At 34.8% G+C, this 21520-nt stretch overlaps 1 protein-coding gene across 1 annotated transcript; it reads right to left on the reverse strand.

Moving 5' to 3' along the window:
* Positions 1-1384: 1384 nt before the first annotated feature.
* On the reverse strand, positions 1385-20781 carry LOC146138088 (sphingomyelin synthase-related protein 1-like). The gene is made up of 9 exons (XM_083393244.1): positions 20594-20781; positions 10042-10156; positions 8748-8914; positions 8467-8681; positions 8290-8402; positions 4647-4799; positions 4473-4575; positions 4041-4131; positions 1385-2425 (listed from the first exon to the last, which is right to left on the reverse strand). The coding sequence occupies exons 1-9, from the start codon at positions 20723-20725 to the stop codon at positions 2291-2293; spliced, it is 1224 nt and encodes a 407-aa protein (XP_083249370.1). The 5' UTR covers positions 20726-20781; the 3' UTR covers positions 1385-2290.
* Positions 20782-21520: the final 739 nt, after the last annotated feature.

Below are 21520 nucleotides of genomic sequence, written 5' to 3' on the forward strand. Positions count from 1 at the left end.
AGGATCGTTGTTGTTTGGGGCGTACACGTTGCACAATTTAAACTCTTTGACTTCAACCGTTAACGAGGCAACCAGGTACCTCCCTTCGGGGTCTATTTCTAGTTCCTTATTCGACATCGAGGTATTTTGGTCAATAAAATGTCACCTCCTTTACTGCGAGTAAAGCCATGTGCCCACAATCCCTACTCCATTTCCCATAATTTTTCTTTCCTTACTGAGGATTGCGTTTCCTGCAAAAGGACAAGATTAAAGTTTTTCTCTCTTGGCTTTCGTTTGCGGGGATTTCGAATACCCCCAACATTAAATGATGCGATATTAAAGCCCATTATACAACAATAACCTCGGCGGACTTTTTCCCGCAACTGCAGTGTATCAACTTATACTTGCATAGATGATTTGAACATTCCTTAACATGGTAACGTTTGGAATGGCATTTACAGTGGTGCACACACGTTATTGCGTACCTTTTGCATTGGATGCACTCGAACATGTTGCCGTCCATTCGAAACTCCGGTTGTATTTTCTCACAGCAAGGCATAAGTCTAATTTTGGCCTGGCACTTGGGACAGTTAGCCACTGTTTCCTCCAAAGGCACCAAAAACAAGACGGTGTCATCGCAGCATGCTTTGGTAACCCTGTACCGGTATTCTTGTTTGTATTTGCAGCAGTAAAAATGTCTTCATTTACTGCCAGGGAGAAAAGGTGGACTGTTGCGGAGCCGCTTACGGGATGTTTTTGGAAGATTCTGCGTTGTTTTGGTTATCAACGGAATTGCATCGCATCTACCCCGGGCAATGAGTCGTTTTTATTCACAAGCGTTTGCGCTGCACTTTTGTCACCCGCTTTGTAGCGCAGAGGCGTAGATGAGCTGGTAATTTGGCCTGGCGCAATTGTCGGCGGTTGAGTTGCTAATTGGTTTGCCTTACTGTGAAGCTGTGGGTAATCAGATTTGCGCTTTGCTCAATCAGCTTGTTTGTGGCCAGTTTCGCCGCAATACTTGCAGGTAATCTTTTGTCCGTGGTAGGTAACATAGAATTCACAACCGTTCATTCGCATATAACTTGGTACGGGATTTTTTTATAAATCCGCTTTGTTCATTGTTGCAATCCTCATTCCCGTTAACAAACCTTCTCTGTCTTTTCTGTGTGTCATTTTTTTGACTTCTCGAAGCATAACTCTAGTGGTTGCAACAACAAAAAAGTTGGGGACAACTTGTTAAAGGTGAGGCTGTCTCCAAGTCACGCATACTTGTACTGTTCAAGGTCCATGGCCATTGTTTCAATCACTAAATATGCCTATTTTATAAAAACTCCCGGCTATCTGCACCAAATACAGCACTTAATTTTATAAGTTCAACTGACCTATTTTAAACTTGAAAAAATCCTTGAAAGACTCGTTTTTTTATATTTAGTTGATGTGACTTGGTAAAGCATGCTATCGCAATACACAATGTACAGTGTTACAACAATGGGCGCCTTTTATTTCACACTGCGCAAATATAAAAAAATTTCTGGGCATAATAAAATTATTTCGTAACATTATGAAAGCACTTGTGTGGTACACTTTTTTACAACGATTATTACAACTCTTAGGTCCAGACTCTTGGCGCAACATTTTATTTTAAAGTGCGCTATTACAAACAACCTTAATTTTGTGATGAATGCTGAATTACATTGGCAAGAATCAAATAGCGAAAAAAAAAATCATGGATAATATATTTTTTGCATAATTAGCAATTTTGCATTTTGGACTCATGTTTGCACTATTGGTGTGCTATATAAACGAGTTGGGTAATAGAGATTGTACACAAATTAAGTTACAGTGATAACACAATCTTGTTAGCTATGGAACACAATATTCCAAAACGAGATGAGTTTCAATAAAAAAAAAATGAAAATGGTTCCATAATGACAGTTTATTTAAAAAAAAATTAAAGATTGCACTTTGTTTCTGGGTAGCATTAATGCAGTGTTTGAAACTACATTTTGGTTTTTAAAGCAGCAGTGACGGACAAAGTGTATTGCAATACTAAATTATCAAGTTAAAAAAATAATTCGGACAAAAACAACATGTGTCCAAAAAAAAATTTTTTGGTTGCAACATAAAAACAAAAATCTGATATGTTCATAACCAAAAACAACTCGATTTAAAAGCAAACTGTACCAAGTGAAAAAATTATGATAAGGTTAACATCCTTTAACTTTTTCGCAACACAGAAAATAATATACCTTTTAACTATATGCTATACAGTAAGGCAGTTAAAACATGGCATATAATTATAGTCAAATCACTAATGCCCTTTTTTTTGCTTTTGTAGTTTAGAACGAAATTCATAAATAATTTCAAACGATATTGGCCATTCGAAAGCATTTGGAACCTTTCCAGGAACATTGCATTCAAAGTAGGAGAGAAGAGGAAACCATACCTAAAAATATAAAAGTTAGCAATCCGTACCTTAGTTGAATAATAGTTCTGACAAAAATGAACAAATTCCAAATAAAACATAATTAAAAATTGCTCGAGCATTACAACAATACTCAATTAAGAATTTTAACCATGCAATCAATTATAGCACAGGTGGCCTAACAAACCAAAAGTTGACCTTGGGTAACCCCGCAGCGCATTTTGTCCACGCCAAGCACGCTTTAAGGTGGAATGAGACTTAATCACTTGCTCAATAACACTGGATTGACACCTAATGATTAGGCGAAGGTTCATGCAAAGTAATAATATGCAGCATAAAGCAATCCATGAGAATCTCTAGGCCGGTCATGTTCAAATGGCGGATCGCGGTCCGGTTCCGGATCTTTTCAACGTTTTGGGCGATCTTTTAATGTAGTCTTGAAAAAATAAACTTTCTACAGTGTCTTATGTGAATACCAATTGTCAGTGTTGATGAATTCCGCCAATGTAATTCATCCGGCCCGTCGCCTCTTTGATAAACTAGATACGAGTCCATTTCAAATACTCTTTGACTATTTTACCTACGTGTGCGAAAAATTTTAGCGCTTCGCGCGAATGATCTTTCTACGTCCAACTTGTTTACGTTTCGATTTTGTCTTTTGAACTAGATCAGCGCTTCGTTGCCGTTAACGGAAAACGTATTCGAAAATATCGGAAATATATTTTTTATTAAAAGCTTGGGTAGCGCACCGCTCCGAACAAAAATCAGTCAGCAAAGGTCAAAAACTTTTAATACAAATATGCAATTGCCATATAAATGGCATCATCAGTTTGTCTGTACAAATAAATAGTAAAAAATTAAATTAATTTTTTTTTATCGTCGGTATTATGTGTTCTGTTGGAGGGCAAGATTCTGTTGTGGATACACATACTAAGCTTATATGTTTTATCATTTTTTATTTTCGGCAATGTAATAAAAACTTGCAAGAAATTTAAAAGAAATGCAAATGCCGGTATACCTCAAAAAATCGAGCTCGCTTCGCTCGCCAAGTGCGCCCTGACTTAAAAAGGTTAACAAAACCTAAACAAGATTAACTATTGAAGTTGTCGCGTTTCTTCAAAGTAGTTTTATTACACTTTTCATTAGTAGTATGGTGGCGACGTTTGGGCTCGAATTTTAAACCAAACAAACGCCTTTTTTCGCGCTTTGGGCCAACACTTTACTGCCTCGTTAAATGTAATTAAACACGCTTTTAAGTAAAAAAATGATCCGAGGTCCGTCTGATTAAAAGTTGTTCAAACATTTTAATAATACAATTCTCAGTTAACATTTTGTGCGGCCCGCAAAGAACTTTCTGAGTTTGGTGTTGACCCGCGACTAGAAAAAGGTTGCCGACCCCTAGTTTAAACAAACTCATCATTTTTCTCACTGAAACAATCGTGGTGCTGTAGCACACTTTTAGAACTAGAAAAGATCAGACAAAAAATGATCCAAAACCAGCAACAAGTGTTTTGAAAGTGAATAAATTAATTGCCTGGTGCACGGAAAGAACAAAAAAGCATGCTTTGGCTATTTATTGTTGTGACAAGCTTTAAATGGTTATAGATATACATTTTCTTTGGTTATAGTTTCTTACCTTGATTCGTTTGCTGTGCGAATAGGATCTTGTGTTGGTGAGCATGTGATAATAGAGAAATATTCTTGAAGTTATATAAAGTGCAATAAACCTAAAATAGTGAATACGGTCATTAGTCATGTTAACCAGTGGTCCCTACATTTTTATTTTTACTTAGTACTTTCGTAAAACTCAAAAAAAAAAATTTCAAAAACATATTCGTTTTGTTAGAAAGCTAAGAAAAGAGTAAGAAAATAAAAAAATTATCTTTTCTATACAGGAAAAAATGTGAATTAGATTAAAAAAAGCCTTTGAATAAAAAAGATATTTACATGCAGATTAAACAAATAATGTAGTTTGTGTTAATTGGAAGCTAGTTTTTTTGCAATCAGTAAAAATGAAAAAGCAGCATGATTGGGCAACCCTTATGTAAAAAATGTCAAATACACTTACACGTCAATTGAATAATGTTCATGTGCTGCTAAAATAAAGAAAACCCCAAAAAGGTTTAACACCCATGATGTCGTGTGTAGCAAGTGCATTTTTCTTGGCGTATCTATAAAAGCCATAATAAGTTACATTACAATGTTATTTCAGAAGAAATTTAAAACATAAACAAAAACTTACATTCAGTAATAAGATGATTGAATAATGTTAAATAGGCAGTATGTCCACTAAACATATAATCACCACATGTATGCAAGCCTGTTAAAGACATTCCAAAACCAGTAACAATCTGTGTAGCACGAGTTACTTTTTGCCAACTTGAGTAGTTAATGGCTACAACAAACAAAAATAAATTTTGCTACTTTAACCCAATAACTAAAAAAACAATGTAAAAATAAACCTAGGTTTAATGTTAATTATAATTTACAACAATACAACTTCATCGTGCCTAAGGGCACATGTCTGTTGTTGCAAAACAAATTGCAATGCACTTTGCATTGTTGCTTGCCAAGACAAGTGTGATAAGCCGCCAAGGAATTATTTATAAAAAAAAACTCTTTATTTCCCACAATATTCTTGTTTCCGGAGTTTTCCATGCCTGGCATGAAGCTTGATTTGCAAGGAGGTTGGGTGTCACTGTCCACAAGTATAATGTGTTTGTTTGAAAGAAAGGAGAAGGGGTCACACTTAACATGTCTCACACTGATTTATGTCAAGGCTTTGTGTGCAGCAGAAGTTAAATGGGAGCTCCAGGAAGCTTGGTAGACGACCAAAGTAGGTTGTGGGTGATGAAGGATTTTTTTGTAAATCATAGCTTTAGGATTACATGAAAACAGATGATAAGGAACGCTTTGTTATGAAGCAACACAAAGATAATTGGCAAGCAAAAGAAGCTTTGTTTGCAAGAAAGTTGGGTGAGACAATGAGTTGAAAATTCTTAAAGTGCATGGAAGCGGATGATGTTTAAAAGAAAGGGGCAGGGTCAAACTCAACATGTTTACAGTGAGGGTGACATCAAGGCGTAAAGTTACATGGAAGCTTTCAGTTATGATTTTATTCAAAACAGTGGTTGTTAACGGGAGGCATGAGCGCCACCCTAAGGGGGCACAAACAATTCATAGAGTTGGCATGAGCTTCAATCCAATATTTAACTTTTTATAAGGAATTTCTTGTTTCCATGTTATGCTTAATGTTCATTCTGCTTTTATGCTATTCTTATGCTTTAAATCACAATTACAAATGTGTGTAAAGTGACTGAAGATATGTTTTACGATTTTGTGATTTGCAAGATTTGGGGCTACTAATTTTTAATTTATAGTTTTTTGGGAGTACATTTGCTACAGTGTTTATTTTTGAGATATCAGTTGTGCACAGAGGTTTGTTGCCAACTTTAACAATGAACTACAATACATTTTAACCCATTCCGAGTATATTTTATTACAAAGTTATGTTTCAGCCTGTTTTGAAAACATTTCAAGTGTCAAGGGACTTACTTTTTTGAATAAATCTATAATGTTTTTGAGATATGGTCTTTGTATCGTATTGTGTCGTCACACCTTTTAAAACATGATAAACTCAATGTTTAATTTTGGGGCTTTGTCAACATTTTTATGTGTTTTTTATGCAGCCTTATGACTGTGGAGTCAATAACCCTTATTTGTCAAAATCAACTTGATAAAAGCAAATATATTTGGTATAATAATTTTTTGTGTGCCCAAAGCAGTATGTCTCTTAAATCAAAGTTTAGCCAATCATTCCTAATTTTTTTTCTCACTTTGTGCAATTACAAATCACCTTTGGTCAGTCTGCCTCTTATTTTATTTACCATGGGTATGTAGTTTTGCTTAAACTCTGTTTTAAAGAAATTTTTAGCACCAAAGGACCTTTTTGAGTGATTCTATAATGTTTTTGCAATATGTCAATTGCATTGTGTGTCATCACTAGGCATGTTGAAAGTAGAATATTGGAACCTTAAATATAAATCCAAATTAGATTTGTTTCCAATTATGTTGTTATATTGGGAATTTGAGCCAATATAATTTCTTTGTTTTACTGCGGAAGGCTGCGGCTATTTGCACATACGAGAGTGGCAAGTTTGGATCAAAGCCTGTCGCCATGACAACACATTTAGAATTTTTTTTAGTGCAGTTTCAGCGCTTTTTTGGGCAACTAATTACTTGCCATTAACCTTGACCCAATCACTGAGTGTCAATCAAGTGTTATTGGGCGAGCGACTAACATTGTAATGCCAGTTGCAGATGTTGCAATTTCATCACGCGTTATGCAAGTTTTGTATTCCTTTCAGCAAACATTTTACTGCACAACAGATCACGATTATAGTAAAGTGGAACTGAAACACAATAACGTTTCATAAAACATACTAAAATGCTAAAGAGTTCATTGTGTTGCATTGTACTTATAGGTAAAAAATTAAGTTTTGGCAACAACCTGGTGTTTGTATTATGTTTCATGTTTTTTTATGTAGTTATTATACATTACAGTTCACACAACTGCTTCAATTGTCAGTTGTTTAGAATTGTATACATTTGGAATTTGGATTTGTTATTCTGGATTTGAAACCTAGTATTCTGACATAACCTCCAGCATGTCTGAACATACATCAGTATCGGGGTAACTTGACATTTGAGTGCCTTTTACTTGAGTCTATAGTGCAGGAGTGGGCAATTATTTTTAACCACGGGCCGCAAGAGAAACTTAAAATGTTGTGGCGGGGAAGGTAAAAAAATTTCAAAATTCCATATGATTCCCGCGAAGCACAAAACAATTGCGACTATATTTGTTTTAAAATAACAACTTTAATTTGGATTTAGAGGGGGACGTGATGCATTGATAACAAATAAAAAATGTACATTGCTTGATATATTTGGCTTTAAGTTATCAATGTATTAAATTAGGTGGACAAAATTTGAATCGGCGTGTTTAAGAGTTTAGAAAACTGCCGGTATTTCGTTCATATTTTAAAGACGGGATACATTCAACCAAAGCGCTACAAATAAATACTAGGCTAAGTTTGTTAAATTTTTGGTGGAGAAAAGGCAACAGCGCAGAGGACGCATTTTGTCCGGAACAATGCAAAAAATTGAATGGAACCAACGAGAAGGACAAAAGAGATTGGTGCGAACCACGAAAACAATTTATTTTTTAGTATTTAAAACAGGCTCAAAATAAAGTTTGGCGGGAGCATGACTAGATCTGTCCCTGGAAAAATTTGTATGATTCAACAAAACATATAACAACTCGCCCTTGTTTTTGCTTAGCTTATGTAGAAAAATAAGCCACAACCAGGTCTGCCCTAATTCAAAGTGTCTGTTGCTGACTTCTATGACAAGCTGTAGGCTATCGGATCACTTGGTGTGCTTTTGTGTTTGCCATATGCTGACAGTCAAACATTCCCAATAAATGTCTTGCTCAAAAAGGCGAAGACAAACCTTTTCCTTAGCAGTTACTTAGGGGATTGTGTTTTAAACTTGTCTGCAACAGTTGGGTTTGGTGTTTTTCAGAGATTTTTAATATAATTTTATTGCACCAGATTTTCTCACATGTTTGTTTTGATATTTGTGTAAAATATGACAGTTGTAAGGAGCGCTTTAAGTGGGCTAAAATCAAATGTATAATCCAAAAATTGAATGTTATTTATTTTTCTTATTTGGTACTATTAAGGTTTAAGTTTGTATTCTATTTAGGAGTTTATAAAAAGCAGGCACATGGTCATTGCACTGTGTGAAATAGGGTCATTGCATTGTGTTTAACATAAATGCATTGTATATTTTTTGTAATTTATAAATTGTGCTTCAAGACCTACCTTCGCATTCAAGGTGTTCACCTGGCACAGACAAGGAGGTCACAAACATTGTGACAGATCGTAAAAGAAACACAGTACTCGCAATACTGAAAAATCTCCGCAATACTATTACTCTAAAAAAATAAGGCAATATTTACATAAATGTTAAACATAAAAAAATGAATACCTTAACCTCACCTGTGTTTGTGAAATATCAAAATACCAATGAAAATTGATGCAAGTGAAATACCACACACTTCAGCCAGTTGAAAGGCATAAGGTATCAAAGGCACGTTATCCAAAAATATATCTGGTAAAGGAGGATATTTTTGTTTATCAGGAACTTTTTCATGAACAATCACCATCATGTAGGCTGTAATCCATGAGACAACAAACGCATAAGCAAAACTGACCTTTAAAATAGGAATTCATGACACATTATTACACAAAAGTAAATATGAATTTAAACATTGCATTACCAACAGCTTTTTGTATTCTGGTAAAAATACATTTTTTTTATATTTTTCTTTTTGTGTGTATACACCTTCCTCATCAGAAGTTTGCATATCACTTGATTCAAGACCAGTCATATTTGCATGACGATTACACTGCAGCACATCAAATTTGGAATAAGTTTTTCCATTACCTACAGATAGAGAACCAAAATTATATTGACTACAAATAGGGTTGTAAAGGGGTGGAAACTTTCCGGAATTTTTGAAGGACCCGGGAATAATGGAATATTGGGAATTTTCAAAATTGGCATTTATTATGTTTAAAACATTTGTTTAATATTTCATCAACCCAAAAAAAATATTACAAACCTATCTTGAGCAATTCTAGACGAGCATGATTAGGGCCATTTTTATTTTTATTTATTTATTTTTTGACTTTATTTTTACTTAACGAAATTGCTTATTTGTAGAGGCAACAGTTCTTCCTTGAAATGATGCCAGTTATTCAAACATAATATTTTGTCGATTTCAGACCCAAACGTCATATTTTGTCGAAAAAGTCGTTGTTTTATGGATTATAAAAGTGTGTCGTGTTTTTAGCGAAAGATTTAGCTTGCTTAGGCATTTTGGTATTACAGAATGTCTGTAGGCTATTCCTAAAATCCTATTGATCTTCGAAAAGACCACGTTTATGAATAGGAAGTGTTTTATAAGAATTATATAAATACGTAACAATAAATAAAAAAATGGATAATTTGCTATAAAATTACTGCTGATTCAAGTGGACATGGTGACATATTTCTTGCTTTTATGGGTTAATATGGTTTAATTGTGTCACAGTTTTCTATTTACAATGCCTCTACAACATTTTTTACAAAAATTACTCTCAAGAAACACAAACACTTTTTTAAAAGCAATAATGTGACAAATTTTGACTTTATTGAAAATGTTGACTTTATTGTAAATTTTGACCTATAAACTTCTTTTAAACAGTCCCCTAGGTGATGAAAACAACTTTATTCTTTGATTCGTGGAGAGATGAGGTCCTTAAAAAATTTTGACTTTATTGACTTATATGGGCCCTAGTGATGATTTATTTTTGGACCTAATAAACTAAACCATGTGTTTGTATGTTCTTAAGTATTTTAGTTATACATAGTACTTTTAATCTAAACAGTATAAGGCCATTATTTTCCAGTTTTAATATCAAACCAAGATTGTTTTAAAAGTTCCCCAAAATTCCATGGAAAGTTTTGGCTCTGAAAATTCCCGGGAATTTTGCAACCCTAACTACAAATGTGCCTAAAACATATCTTACCTTTAGTAAATCGTTCCCTCTTAAGTGAGTGCTGTAACTGTATGCGTTTTATACTCTTGTCCAACTTCTTTATATCACTAAGTTTTTTTAATTGAAGGGGTGGACTTCGAAGATCCTTTCAAACAACATATAGTAAAATTACACTATGTTTTATGATAATTTTAGTTCACTGATTAAATAAAATTTTAACTAATAACTTCTGTTTGTTCTCTTTTCATTAATTAGCTTAGTTCATGTGTTGTTATTCACAATGTATGCATTAAGTTCTTTTTCTTTTAACCACATGTCCTGCATGAGCAGGGTTGAGATTATGTACTCGCCACTTGCCAATGCACTCACCAGAGTTGTAATGGCTTAAGTTAATGACTGTGACTTCATCTAAGTCACTGTTTTCAAATGACTAAACTTGACTTATGTCGTTCCGACAAATGACTTGAGTTGGATGTAAATAATGGCTTAAACAGTATTTTTAATTTCTAAAATTGGGTTATTTATCTCAGTTATTGCATGTAATACAATTTGCTTCGAGTCGTTACTTATAATGGGGCCGACTTTACGAATTTTAATAGTTTACATTTTATTTTTATGTTAATGACTTGACTTTGAGTTGACTTGCTATAATAATGAATACTTGGCTTGGGCGACTGTATTTTTATAAAAGACTTAACTTAAACGTCAAACAAATTGACTACGACGTAAGTCATTCCAAAATGACTGGTTTACAACAGTGCCCATTGGTTGATGTTATTAGTCCTACTGGGCTCCGTTTGTTAATCTGCAACAATGTGGTTTATTCACCAATGATTGAAAGCCAATTAATCACCAACACAATGACACAAAAAGTTAGTAAGAGATATTTTCAAACGTTGGTAAGTAAAGTAAGCAGTGAAGTAAAGTATGAACTAACAATGTAGAAATATATATTTAAAAAAATACCCCACGATTTGAATCATTAGGATACAATATTAAACTTTAAACATGCCTTCCACTGAAACATTTAGGTAGCGAGTTTAGCGGCCTTTTAGCATATTATACTACCCAATAGACATCTTTAAATTACTCATGTAAGTAATTTGTAATTTTGCGAAAATAATTGTGAAGGGATGTTTGAAAAGGGAGTTCTTCCTGTACCATACACAGTTGTGGTATGAAATTCTACAAAATTTTATAACCACATAGGCTCACTGTTTCTAAATGGTCACTACTAGGGCGACTATTTTTGACTTGTCGAAAAAGTCTACCCTTGTCAAAATCAGTTACAAAACGCACTTTAGAGACGGTATATATTTTAAAGGATGCTTAATCTGCATATGTGTAGACTCTGTTAATAACTAGGTTAAATGTTTATCCCGGACATAACCTGATACTTTTTCTTGAAAGAAAAGATAACTGTAACGTCTAATGACTGGGGCCGAGTAACTGTTAGCATTGACAATAGCAGACTAAAATATTTTTTTTTGCTTAAACTTTACTCACTTAATTTTTTATCTTTAAACAAAGAAAATATTAACAATTATTTAACAAAATCTGCAGTGAGCTTTGTCGGTAAGTTTCAAACTTCCCATCAGGTGAAAAATTCATCAAGATTCAGTTAATTGCATTCAACAATATTTTAACTGAATTTTATCTACATTGAATGCAATGCGCAATCATATGCCAAAACTTAAAAAAAAAAGTATTTTAGTTCAAAATTACCTTCTATGATTGTTATTGGGGGATTAATCATAATATATCCAACAGGAATTAATCGCAAAACCATTTGCTAACAAATTTATCATGTAAATCAGAGCTTCCCAACCTTTTTCAGTTCGCGGCCCACTCTAAATGCAAGTTTTATTGTGCGACCCAAAAAATAAAGTTACACAAAACTTGCATCTTTACTACTGGCGTATCTACTACAATAGTAAATGCGACACAACACATCTTACGGTTACGTATTTGTGATATTGTTGGATAAATGTTAGGTAATGGTGATTCAATAATTTTCCGACCTGATAGAAGACTGTAACATTCAGAAATGCTATGCGACCCACCTGAAATACCTTCGCAACCCACCAATGGGTCGCGACCCACTGGGTGGGAAGCACTGGGTTAAGTTTTGTTCTTTGTCAGTTTGCTATTACGAACGGAATGCACCAATTTATACTCCTTTAGTTTTAAAGCCTGGGAAGACTGTTAAACGCTTCTAACATTGATTTTGTTATGCACCCCAAAGGTATCGTAGTCATAAAATTGTTTTTGCTCAACTTGAAACATTTCATGCAATAAATTAACTTTAAAGCTTTCATAGGCTACTTATATGTCTATTTTGTCCCACAAGCTATATCAACACTTTGATTAAATCCATGCTAAATTAATACATGTATGTCATATATGTTGATGGTCGAACATAAATGATCTTAACATGAAGAAAAACACCTGCAAATAAATGATTCGCAAGCCACCTTCTAGCAGGCTAGACTAAAGAACAAAAATCACCTAATTAACTTTGCTATATTTTTATGGGCTTACTAGACGAAATAATCTTTGTTGCCAATATTGAAAAATAGTACAACATCGACATGTTCAAGAAAGCACACACTATCAGATGTGAAGCGTGCAAGCCCCATATCCTGACCGTTTCTATAGTAGACGTTCATTAGAAACAAAACTGTTATGACTGGTTTCGTTACCGCGTCCGCGCTATAGTTAAAAAAAGTTGAAAACTATAACTCAGAGACCTATTATAACATAAAAGGCGTAACAACCTTAATTGGCTTCCATTTTATTACTGCGTTACGGCTCAACTCACGATTCTCAAGGAACTTTAAAACGGCTATAGGCTGCCTATCGATTCATACTCACATACATGGGCGCCCGCACTTGCCCCCCCCTGGAATTTCAAAATGCGATTATTAGTATTATTTATAAGTGTAATATGTATTACTTATGAAGGTTAAAAATATTATCCATTGGCCCTAGTGGTGTATCCAGGGGAGCGGGAGTTCTTACCTCCTTTTTGTGCGCAAACAAAATCAAGCGCAAAATGCCGTTTTTCTTCTTTTGTTTGGTCGACCGTAAACGCTGGAAGTTTTTCTCTTTCGTTATTTGTTTAGGTTGACTGATTAGCAAGTGTGTATTCCACAATTGACAACGCTAAGTCAAACCTTCTTCCTTTTTTGTTTCTAAAAAACGTCGAGTTATACGTAGTATGTTTTTCGCTGTTCGTTCTCTGCGCTAATATCCGATGTTGGTGTAACATCGACATTTGTTTAACTGAAGCAGATTCTTAAAATATAATGGTGACTGTCGTGCGCGTTTCAAAGTCTCCATTTTTAAGTAATGATGGTTAACGCAAAATTATGCTCTTTAAGCATACCGTACTTTAAGACCACGTGCTAAGTGTGCAATGGACACAACTTATTTCCCCTCAACCGCAGCTTGTAATTTAGCTGACTTTGCACACAGCTCGGCGCAGATGTTACGCTAATCGTGGCATAATAACACCCGAAAAAAAACGATCTTTGTTTTAGTATTGCAGGTGGTAAAAGACGTGCTTGTAAATTAGCGCTCAGTCTGTTCATTTGGCTTGTTGGCGCTCAAAATAGCTGTGCGTTGGAATTGTTGTGTCACAGAGTCTATTTTTTTCTTATGTCGCTAGTATATTCCGGGATTTACTGACGTTCTTGTTTTGCGTATTACCGCTTTGAGTGTGACGTGGTTGGAGACTCAACGTGTTAAGCATAAACCTGGATTGTAGCATAATATACCAAGTCCTTGTCATAAAAAGCAAACTACTAAAATTGGTAAACATCTCGATTACGAGCAATAATTCAACTAAAAAATACCATAAACGTTCAACTCCCAAATGACCCAAGTCAGTCAAGTCATTTGAAAACTGTGACTCAAATGCATGTCAAGTCTTTGACATTTAGTAATTACAACCCTCTCAAGCAACCTCTTAAAACAGTGGTTTTCACCTTTTTTCATACCGTGACCCATTTTAACTACCCAATTTAACTAACGACCCCCTTCAAAAAATCTGATTCAAGCATATGTAATACATTTTGTGTATGCGCTAAAGCACATAAAATATAACTAAAAATGACATAAATTATGTTGCCACTTTGTTGAAAAAAATACTCATTTATTGAATTCATGCACAAGGCAGCATCAGTGAGATGGCGGGTGTTTGACCTTGGCGACAATTAAGCTTGTCCATGCGTGGCGCTGTTTTTGCCAGAGCACACCTTAGATTTGGCTCTACTTGTGACATCATAACCATATCCAAATATTTCTCATGCTAATAATCGTTATTGTGATGTAATAACTAGTTCTTGTCGCAAAGGTTAATAATTTTATTTGCACTACAGTAAACACTAGTTAGTTAGTGATTTCTGTCTTTAATGAGTCGGAGGATAAACATAGTGCAATATAAGTAATTGCAAGTTGAATAACAGGTTAGAGTTTTCACTTAGTTGTTATACAAATTGTGAGGACTGGTGTGATGTGTGTACTGTTTCAAAAACGATTGAAAAGCCCTGACGTCGGCTAGCTATGATTGATACCGGGAACTCAACTTTCTCCCTGTCTGCTGTTTACACATTCAACGTTTATTCAACTGTTTAAACATTCACTGTCAACAACATTCACTAATATAATCACAGATATTTTTTACGGTAATTAATTGGCATTCTCGTATAGTGATTGGTATTTCATTGTCATCTTCGCGACCCCCAGAGAAAAGGCAAACGACCCACGGTGTCGCGACCCCCAGGATGAAAACCACTGATGTAAATGAAATCTAAATTTACAAATGACTGACTTTCTGCCATTTAAAGAAGTTGTTTCAAATGTCATGAATAACTCTGTGAAAACAAAAATAAAACATGAAATATTGATAGAAAGAAGAGGCTTGCCAAATCATAATTTTTGAACCTATAATAAGGGCAATGCAACACAATCAAAAAATGACAATTACACTGTGCATATCCTTATTGAATATTGGCTTTATCAACTTTAATCTGTTTGACTTAAATCTATTTAACCCCAAGATGATACGCATTGCATTCTATGGCATCTTGAGTCATGTCCTATAAACTCAGTTAAATTTCATTTAAATTACAATATTAATCTATTAATTCAGCAATATATATTTAAATTTATTCGATGTGCTTATTCGTCATGTATCATTTTAATTGCAGTTTTATAAATTTGAACAATTAAGTTTTTTTTGCTGCTCAAGCTAGATCAAGAACAACAGGTGTTGTTAAGATTATTGTTTTATGATGTAACTTTGTGACGTCATTCTAATAATGTTCATGCCTTCTACCAAAACAAAAGGACCGGATCCTCCACTGTTGTCTTACTGGTTTCCTTATTTTCAAGTTGATGTGAGACAGACAGCCACCGCCTATTGCAGCGACTGTCGGCTAAAACTTCGCAAAAGACTTCTCTAGAAAAAAGCTCAAAGCCGCTAAGAAACGACATGTATATAGCCAATACGTAGGAAGAAAAAGACCACGAAAGTTACGTCATATTTGGCCAATAAGACTGGCCGGCACTCTGAAAACATGGCTAGGCATTACAGCGGCCATTCTAAGGCCAAATTGCAGCGGGAGTAAGAGGCCAGCAAAACAAGTGGCTTGTTTTGCAGAACGTAAGAACATCGCCCACAAGACTGACAGTTATAGATTACGAGATTAAAGGTTACATGTCAAGTTTGAAACGAGGCGAGAGAACGCAATACGGAAAACTTTACATCATGAAATATTACATTATTCAACCAATAATACATTTAATTGTGCGAAAGCTAGAACGCGCTAATCTAAAGCCCTATTTAAAAATTCGTAAGATAACTTAATATTAATATGAACTCTAAGATTTGACTTATTGCAATTAACTAATTTGGGTGTTTAAGTGTTAATAAACACGTAACACAGCTGGTTAAGAAAGCAGACTGTAGTGTTTTGACGTATTTGGACTGACCACGCGATAGACTCACGGTAGTCGTAAAATACGCTGACTTTGCATGTTAACATTTCGCTTTGCATTGGTGCTGCATAAATTTCATTCCTAAGTGCGCTTTTTAGAAGGTCGTGTGTCACGTATTTGGACTGGCCGTGCGGTTGGGCTTTGGACTTGTGGTAGTGGTAAAAAACGCTGACTTTGTTTGTATGTTAAAGTTTCTTGTTGGTGCAAAGAAGAGTTGCCAGTTAGGATTTTTTAAAGCCAAATTTGAAAATTTAGCCTTTTTTTATTTTTTAAAAAAAAAATCCATTGGAATTTGGCTTTTTTTGTTTTAGTTAAAAATTGCATGATTCAAACTAGCACAAAAAAAGAAAAATTGCCACTAAAAAATCACAAAAAGACAAAAATGGCAAAAAAAATTTGCAAAAAGAGAAAAATTACCACAAAAAGAGAAATTTAATGTACCAGAATGATCATTTATTGCATTTTTTGTTTATTTCAGGAAAAAACATAGGCTTGTTAGAGTTTGAAGCAGATTGGGCTTTTTATGTCTATTTTCTATTTTGGCCATCTGGCAGCCCTGTTGTTGCAAAGACCTGCATCACCATTTTTTGTCATTGCGGTTAAGAAGCACAGACAAAGTTTTGATTAAGGAGAAAGAAATGCCACGTGCAAGGTCTTCAGGTGGTTGGGAACATTTTACTGCGCCGTTCCAGAATTTGCAGCATTGTGACGTAACATAGAGTGACAATGCTATAAGTGTTGTGGCCAATTGTTTAAATGTAGGCTACAAGACCAGTTGTATTTAAAAAAACTTCAATAGAACCATGTATAACATGTTTGATGTAAGAACGACAGCAGCAAATTTCTCATTCAATCAAAGTTTTGTTCTTTGCTTTTAAGTTGCATACTTTTGTTGTAATTACATTTTGGGTTGATTTGAATTTTTGAAGGTCCGCCCCTCCACAATATTTGTTTTGAAATTTTACCGGTCAATAAGCTAAAAAGGTTCGGAACCACTGCTTAAATTCTGAAATTGTTGTGTTGTCATACAGGTGCCAAATATTCATAAATAGTTAAAATTCCTCAACATAATTACATAAGGATTCGGTATTCTATATTCGAAACATACTATTCTAGAATACCTTGGGATTCAACTTTGAACATCACTAATTGCCAATAAATGCATTTAACAAAATTACGAACTGTGCAAATTGCATTACACAGTACTTGTTCGTCCAATAACATTTTATTGACCCTTAAAAGGGTATTGCAAATAATTGGTTGCCGGAAAAAAAAACGCTGACCTTGCACTACATGGCTACATTAAAAGCAAGAACTATAAGTATGTGCAGCGGCAATATGCCTTTAATAACCAAACTTGCCACTTGTTTACTAGGCACAACCATCCCTGGTGAAACAAAGAAATTATAATGGTTCCAATTAAAAGATATAAAGGCAGAATTAGATGAAATCAAATCTAAGGATTCAATCTTCTACTTTTGAACATCCATATGTAGGAATAAGTAAAAAGGTATAATATGATGAATTAAGAACAATGCAAAAACTGAACATTCCTACTAAGGGTAAAGGAGTTTAAAATCAAAATAATATACAATGGTATTTCACTATGGGATGTGGTTTCAGGCAGGGGCGGGCGTATTTAGAAAATGAAAAAGGGGGGAGTCCTAAATTTTCAACTTAAGATTGTGATTTATAATGAGATCTTAAAAAATAATGAGACACAACCAATTAACTTCCAGCAAAAGCAAACTTCTATGATGCAAAGTGAACATGTGCAAATCGTTAACTTCAGGCGAAAAACTAAACCAAGACGGTGAAGTATGTGTGATTGATTCTGGTAAAATCATGTTCAGACTGTCAGCAGTGCATTTTCCTAAATTTCATGTAAGCGACCACTCTCTGCAATACTAAACAAAGACCGATTTACCTAGTTGTTATTATGCCACGATTAGCACAACTTCTGCGCTAAGTAGTGTGCCAAATCAGCTAAAACAAAAGCTATGGTTGAGGGAAAATAAGTAGTGTCAATTACACACTAAACACGTGGTTTCAGGAAATGCTTATAGAGAATAATTTTGCGGTAACAATCATTACATAAAAAGGCCACTTTGAAAGTCACAATTAAACACCTCTTAAGGAAATCTGCTTTACGGTTGTGACATCAATCAAGGGACACTAGCTGCGCCTAACTCAACGTTTTTAACGATAAAAAAGTAAGAAGGCTTTACTTCGCATTGTCATTCATCGAATACACCCTTGTTAATCAGCCAACCTTAACGAATAACAAAAGGAGAATAATAAAAAATATTTTGCGTTCACTACCAAACAAGAAACAAAAAACGACATTTACATTTCATTTTGGTTTCGCATTAGCTCAAGTCGTGTGACCTAATTACATTAAAACATTGCCGCCTTAGTGATTAAAATCCTAACAAAAACGATAATATCATTATCGAAAAAAGGGGTGGGGGGTTGGGACACCCAAAACCATCCCCTGGATACGCCACTTTCTGCGATGTGCTTTTATTTGCAAAAAAAAACTTTTAATGCTGTTTGTTAACGCCTAAAAGGTTAGGACTTTCCGAAGCTAAAACTTTCAGCCTCATTGTTTTGGCAAAACAGTGTGCAATGCAAAATTATACTCTACCCAAAAAAGCAAGTTGCGTGTTGTTTCAACGAAAGGAGTAGCTTAAATTTATGTCATTTTAAACAGGACGGACGAGAGGGCAAAATTTTATTGTAATTAAAGGTATCAATTTTAAAAAAATGCGCAACCCATTTAAAAGTTAAAAATGCTTACTGTTAAAACCGCTGCACTATGCGCGACAATTGCTTTGACCTTTGGGCGGTTACCCCGCATTACGCTTGACTAAGTCCGCCACACAAACTACCAAGCCATATCGCGTCTTTAGCGTGCGCAAGACTCCAAATAAAGACACTCATTTTTGTGTCTGGAAGAAATTAATTAAGAATATTGTGACTAGGGATGCTCAAAGTAGAATATCGAATCCTTGGATTCGAATCCAGTTGGGATTCGAATCCAATTCTGCCATTTATTTCGGGTAATTGGAACCGATATAATTCAATGTTTTACCGCGGATTGTTGCGCCTAATTGTACAAACGCGTGTGGTAAGTTGGCCTGTCGCCGCGGCGACCAATTTATAGTGCTTGCTTTAAATGTAACCTCGTAGTGCAGTGTCAGCGTTTTTTCGGGCGACCAATTACCGCGTCTCGCGATAACGTTCGTCTAATAATTAAGTGTCAATCAAGCGTTATTGGGCGAGCGGCTAACGTGTAATGTCTGGTGTGGAGTTCGCAATTTCCCTAAATGCGTTAAGTTGCAAAAGTAACATAGCGTTGCAAAACGTGCTGGCCGTCAACAAAATGCCCTATGGGGTTACTTAAGGTCAACTTTAGGCCAATATTTAGGGAAGTTATGCAGTTATGCACAACGTAATTGTTAAGAATTCGTTATGTCAATAATAACTTTGTATTCTTTGCAGTACATCATTTGACTGCATAACAGATCATGTTAGTCAAAAAAGAAGCAATAAGACTTAACAACTTTCAAAATCAGGACCGAATTGCTTAAGACTTCTGTGAGCAGTGTTGCATTTTCTCACTATTGGCAAAAATATAAGTTTTGGACACAACCTGGACAGTTGACATATTACAGTTTACAGAACGGCTTCAGATGACAGTTGTTAAGAATGTTAAACATATGAGAGAGTTTTTTATTATAATGTACACATGTTAGAAAATTGTTTGGGCGATTTATTGGTGTGATTGTGGGCCCTGTAGGGTAGATTAAGATTAATCCCTTCCCCCAACAAAATCGAGGTTAAAAATTTAATAAAAATATACTAGGATTCGCTATTCTGGATTCGTTATTCTAAATTCGAAACCTATTATTCTAGAATACCTTGGGATTCTACTTTGAACATCCCTAATTGTGACGCCTCTCATGCTTTCCCGCGCATGTTGCTTCCTTCCTCCATTATAACGAAAACATCCTCAATTTAGATAGGACTTGCAAGTTAGGTGAATTCGGGGAAAAAAGCGCGGATATTTATTAACAGACTAAAAAAAGTGAAGACCAAACCAAAAAAGGTCTTACAATTTGGACAAATTTGGGCACTTTTTTGTTGGACATTTTGGGCACTTATTTTCATCTTGTGCGCGAAATTTTGGGCACCTGCGCACATGGTAAAAAATTAGAGGGAACACTGATGTCAGGTATTTTTTTGAATTGAAGTTTTGCATGAGTTAAAGCTGTATACTTATCTATGTAACAAGGTGTGAGTACTTCAAAACTGTAGGTTGTAGTTTCACATCCCCTTTGTGTATTTATTAATGTCATACAAAATTTTTTGCCTTCTGCACAACTCTTTCTATTTTTTGTTAATTCATTAACATATATTTGAACTTTTAGATGACTATTGCTTGATTATTTCATTGTTTATTGCTAAGCATGGACAAGGTTTATACATTTGTTAGGAGAACACAGCTTTTTAACTTAGATGTGCGAAAAGACAAAGAATTTGGGTCTAAAATGCTTGAAGGCTGGTTGTAACAAACCTTTTCAGTCAATGTTAGCAATACTTCTCCATCTACACCATGCTGATCACAAAGCAGAGTGGTATGCCCTCCAAAGCCCTCAGATTCCAACCAGGTTTTAACATCATCACATGACCAGTTTAAAACAGCCATGTTTTACAAATACAACTAAAATACACTTCATTAAAGAACAAATAAATTGCACTTTGTATAAATAACCCTGTTATTTACATTTGAAAAGCATCAATTTATATGCAAAGTATTCAGTATCAAGTATCAACTAAAACTGAGGTTTCTGCCTTTATTTATTTTGCATTTTTCTTTCTAACATGTTGCAAAGTTAGGCGCTCTTTTACTTATGTACTGAAAATTAATAAAAAAAAACTTTCTTCAAATGCCGCATACCACAACGCATATTGTTTGGTTGAGGGTGGGTCAAGTTATTATTAATAATAAACATAATAATACTTGACCCACCCTCACCCAAACGCTAACCCGTACCTAACCCAAACAATATGCGTTATGGTATGCGGTATTCTTTTGTTTTGTTTTTTGCATAACTTTTCACGTACATAAGTAACAGAGCGCCCAAAGTTACCTAATGTTAGAATGATGTATAAATATATACAACTTTCTGATAATTAATTTATGTTTTTATTTCGCATTAAAATTATCTGCCAAATTTTTTTTGCTGATTATAGCCTTTGGTTTTCAATAGTGAACATATCGCTTGTCGCACAAAAGTGCTGAGTCCTGTTGATGCTTTACTTGTAAACTAACGCAAATGTGCACCCGATCCGTTAGAAATTAGTGCATTTCTAAGCAAAGGGGTCTCGGCGCTGGTCTAGAATCCTACCACAATTATTAAGGCTGGTTCATTCACACTAGACGCGCCTAGCACTAACATAAACGTTTTTAAAAAAAAACTGAAATATTTCAACTTTGACG

Source organism: Ascidiella aspersa, chromosome 7 (assembly GCF_963924565.1).
Source record: "Ascidiella aspersa chromosome 7, kaAscAspe10.2, whole genome shotgun sequence".
Classification (NCBI taxonomy): domain Eukaryota; kingdom Metazoa; phylum Chordata; class Ascidiacea; order Phlebobranchia; family Ascidiidae; genus Ascidiella; species Ascidiella aspersa.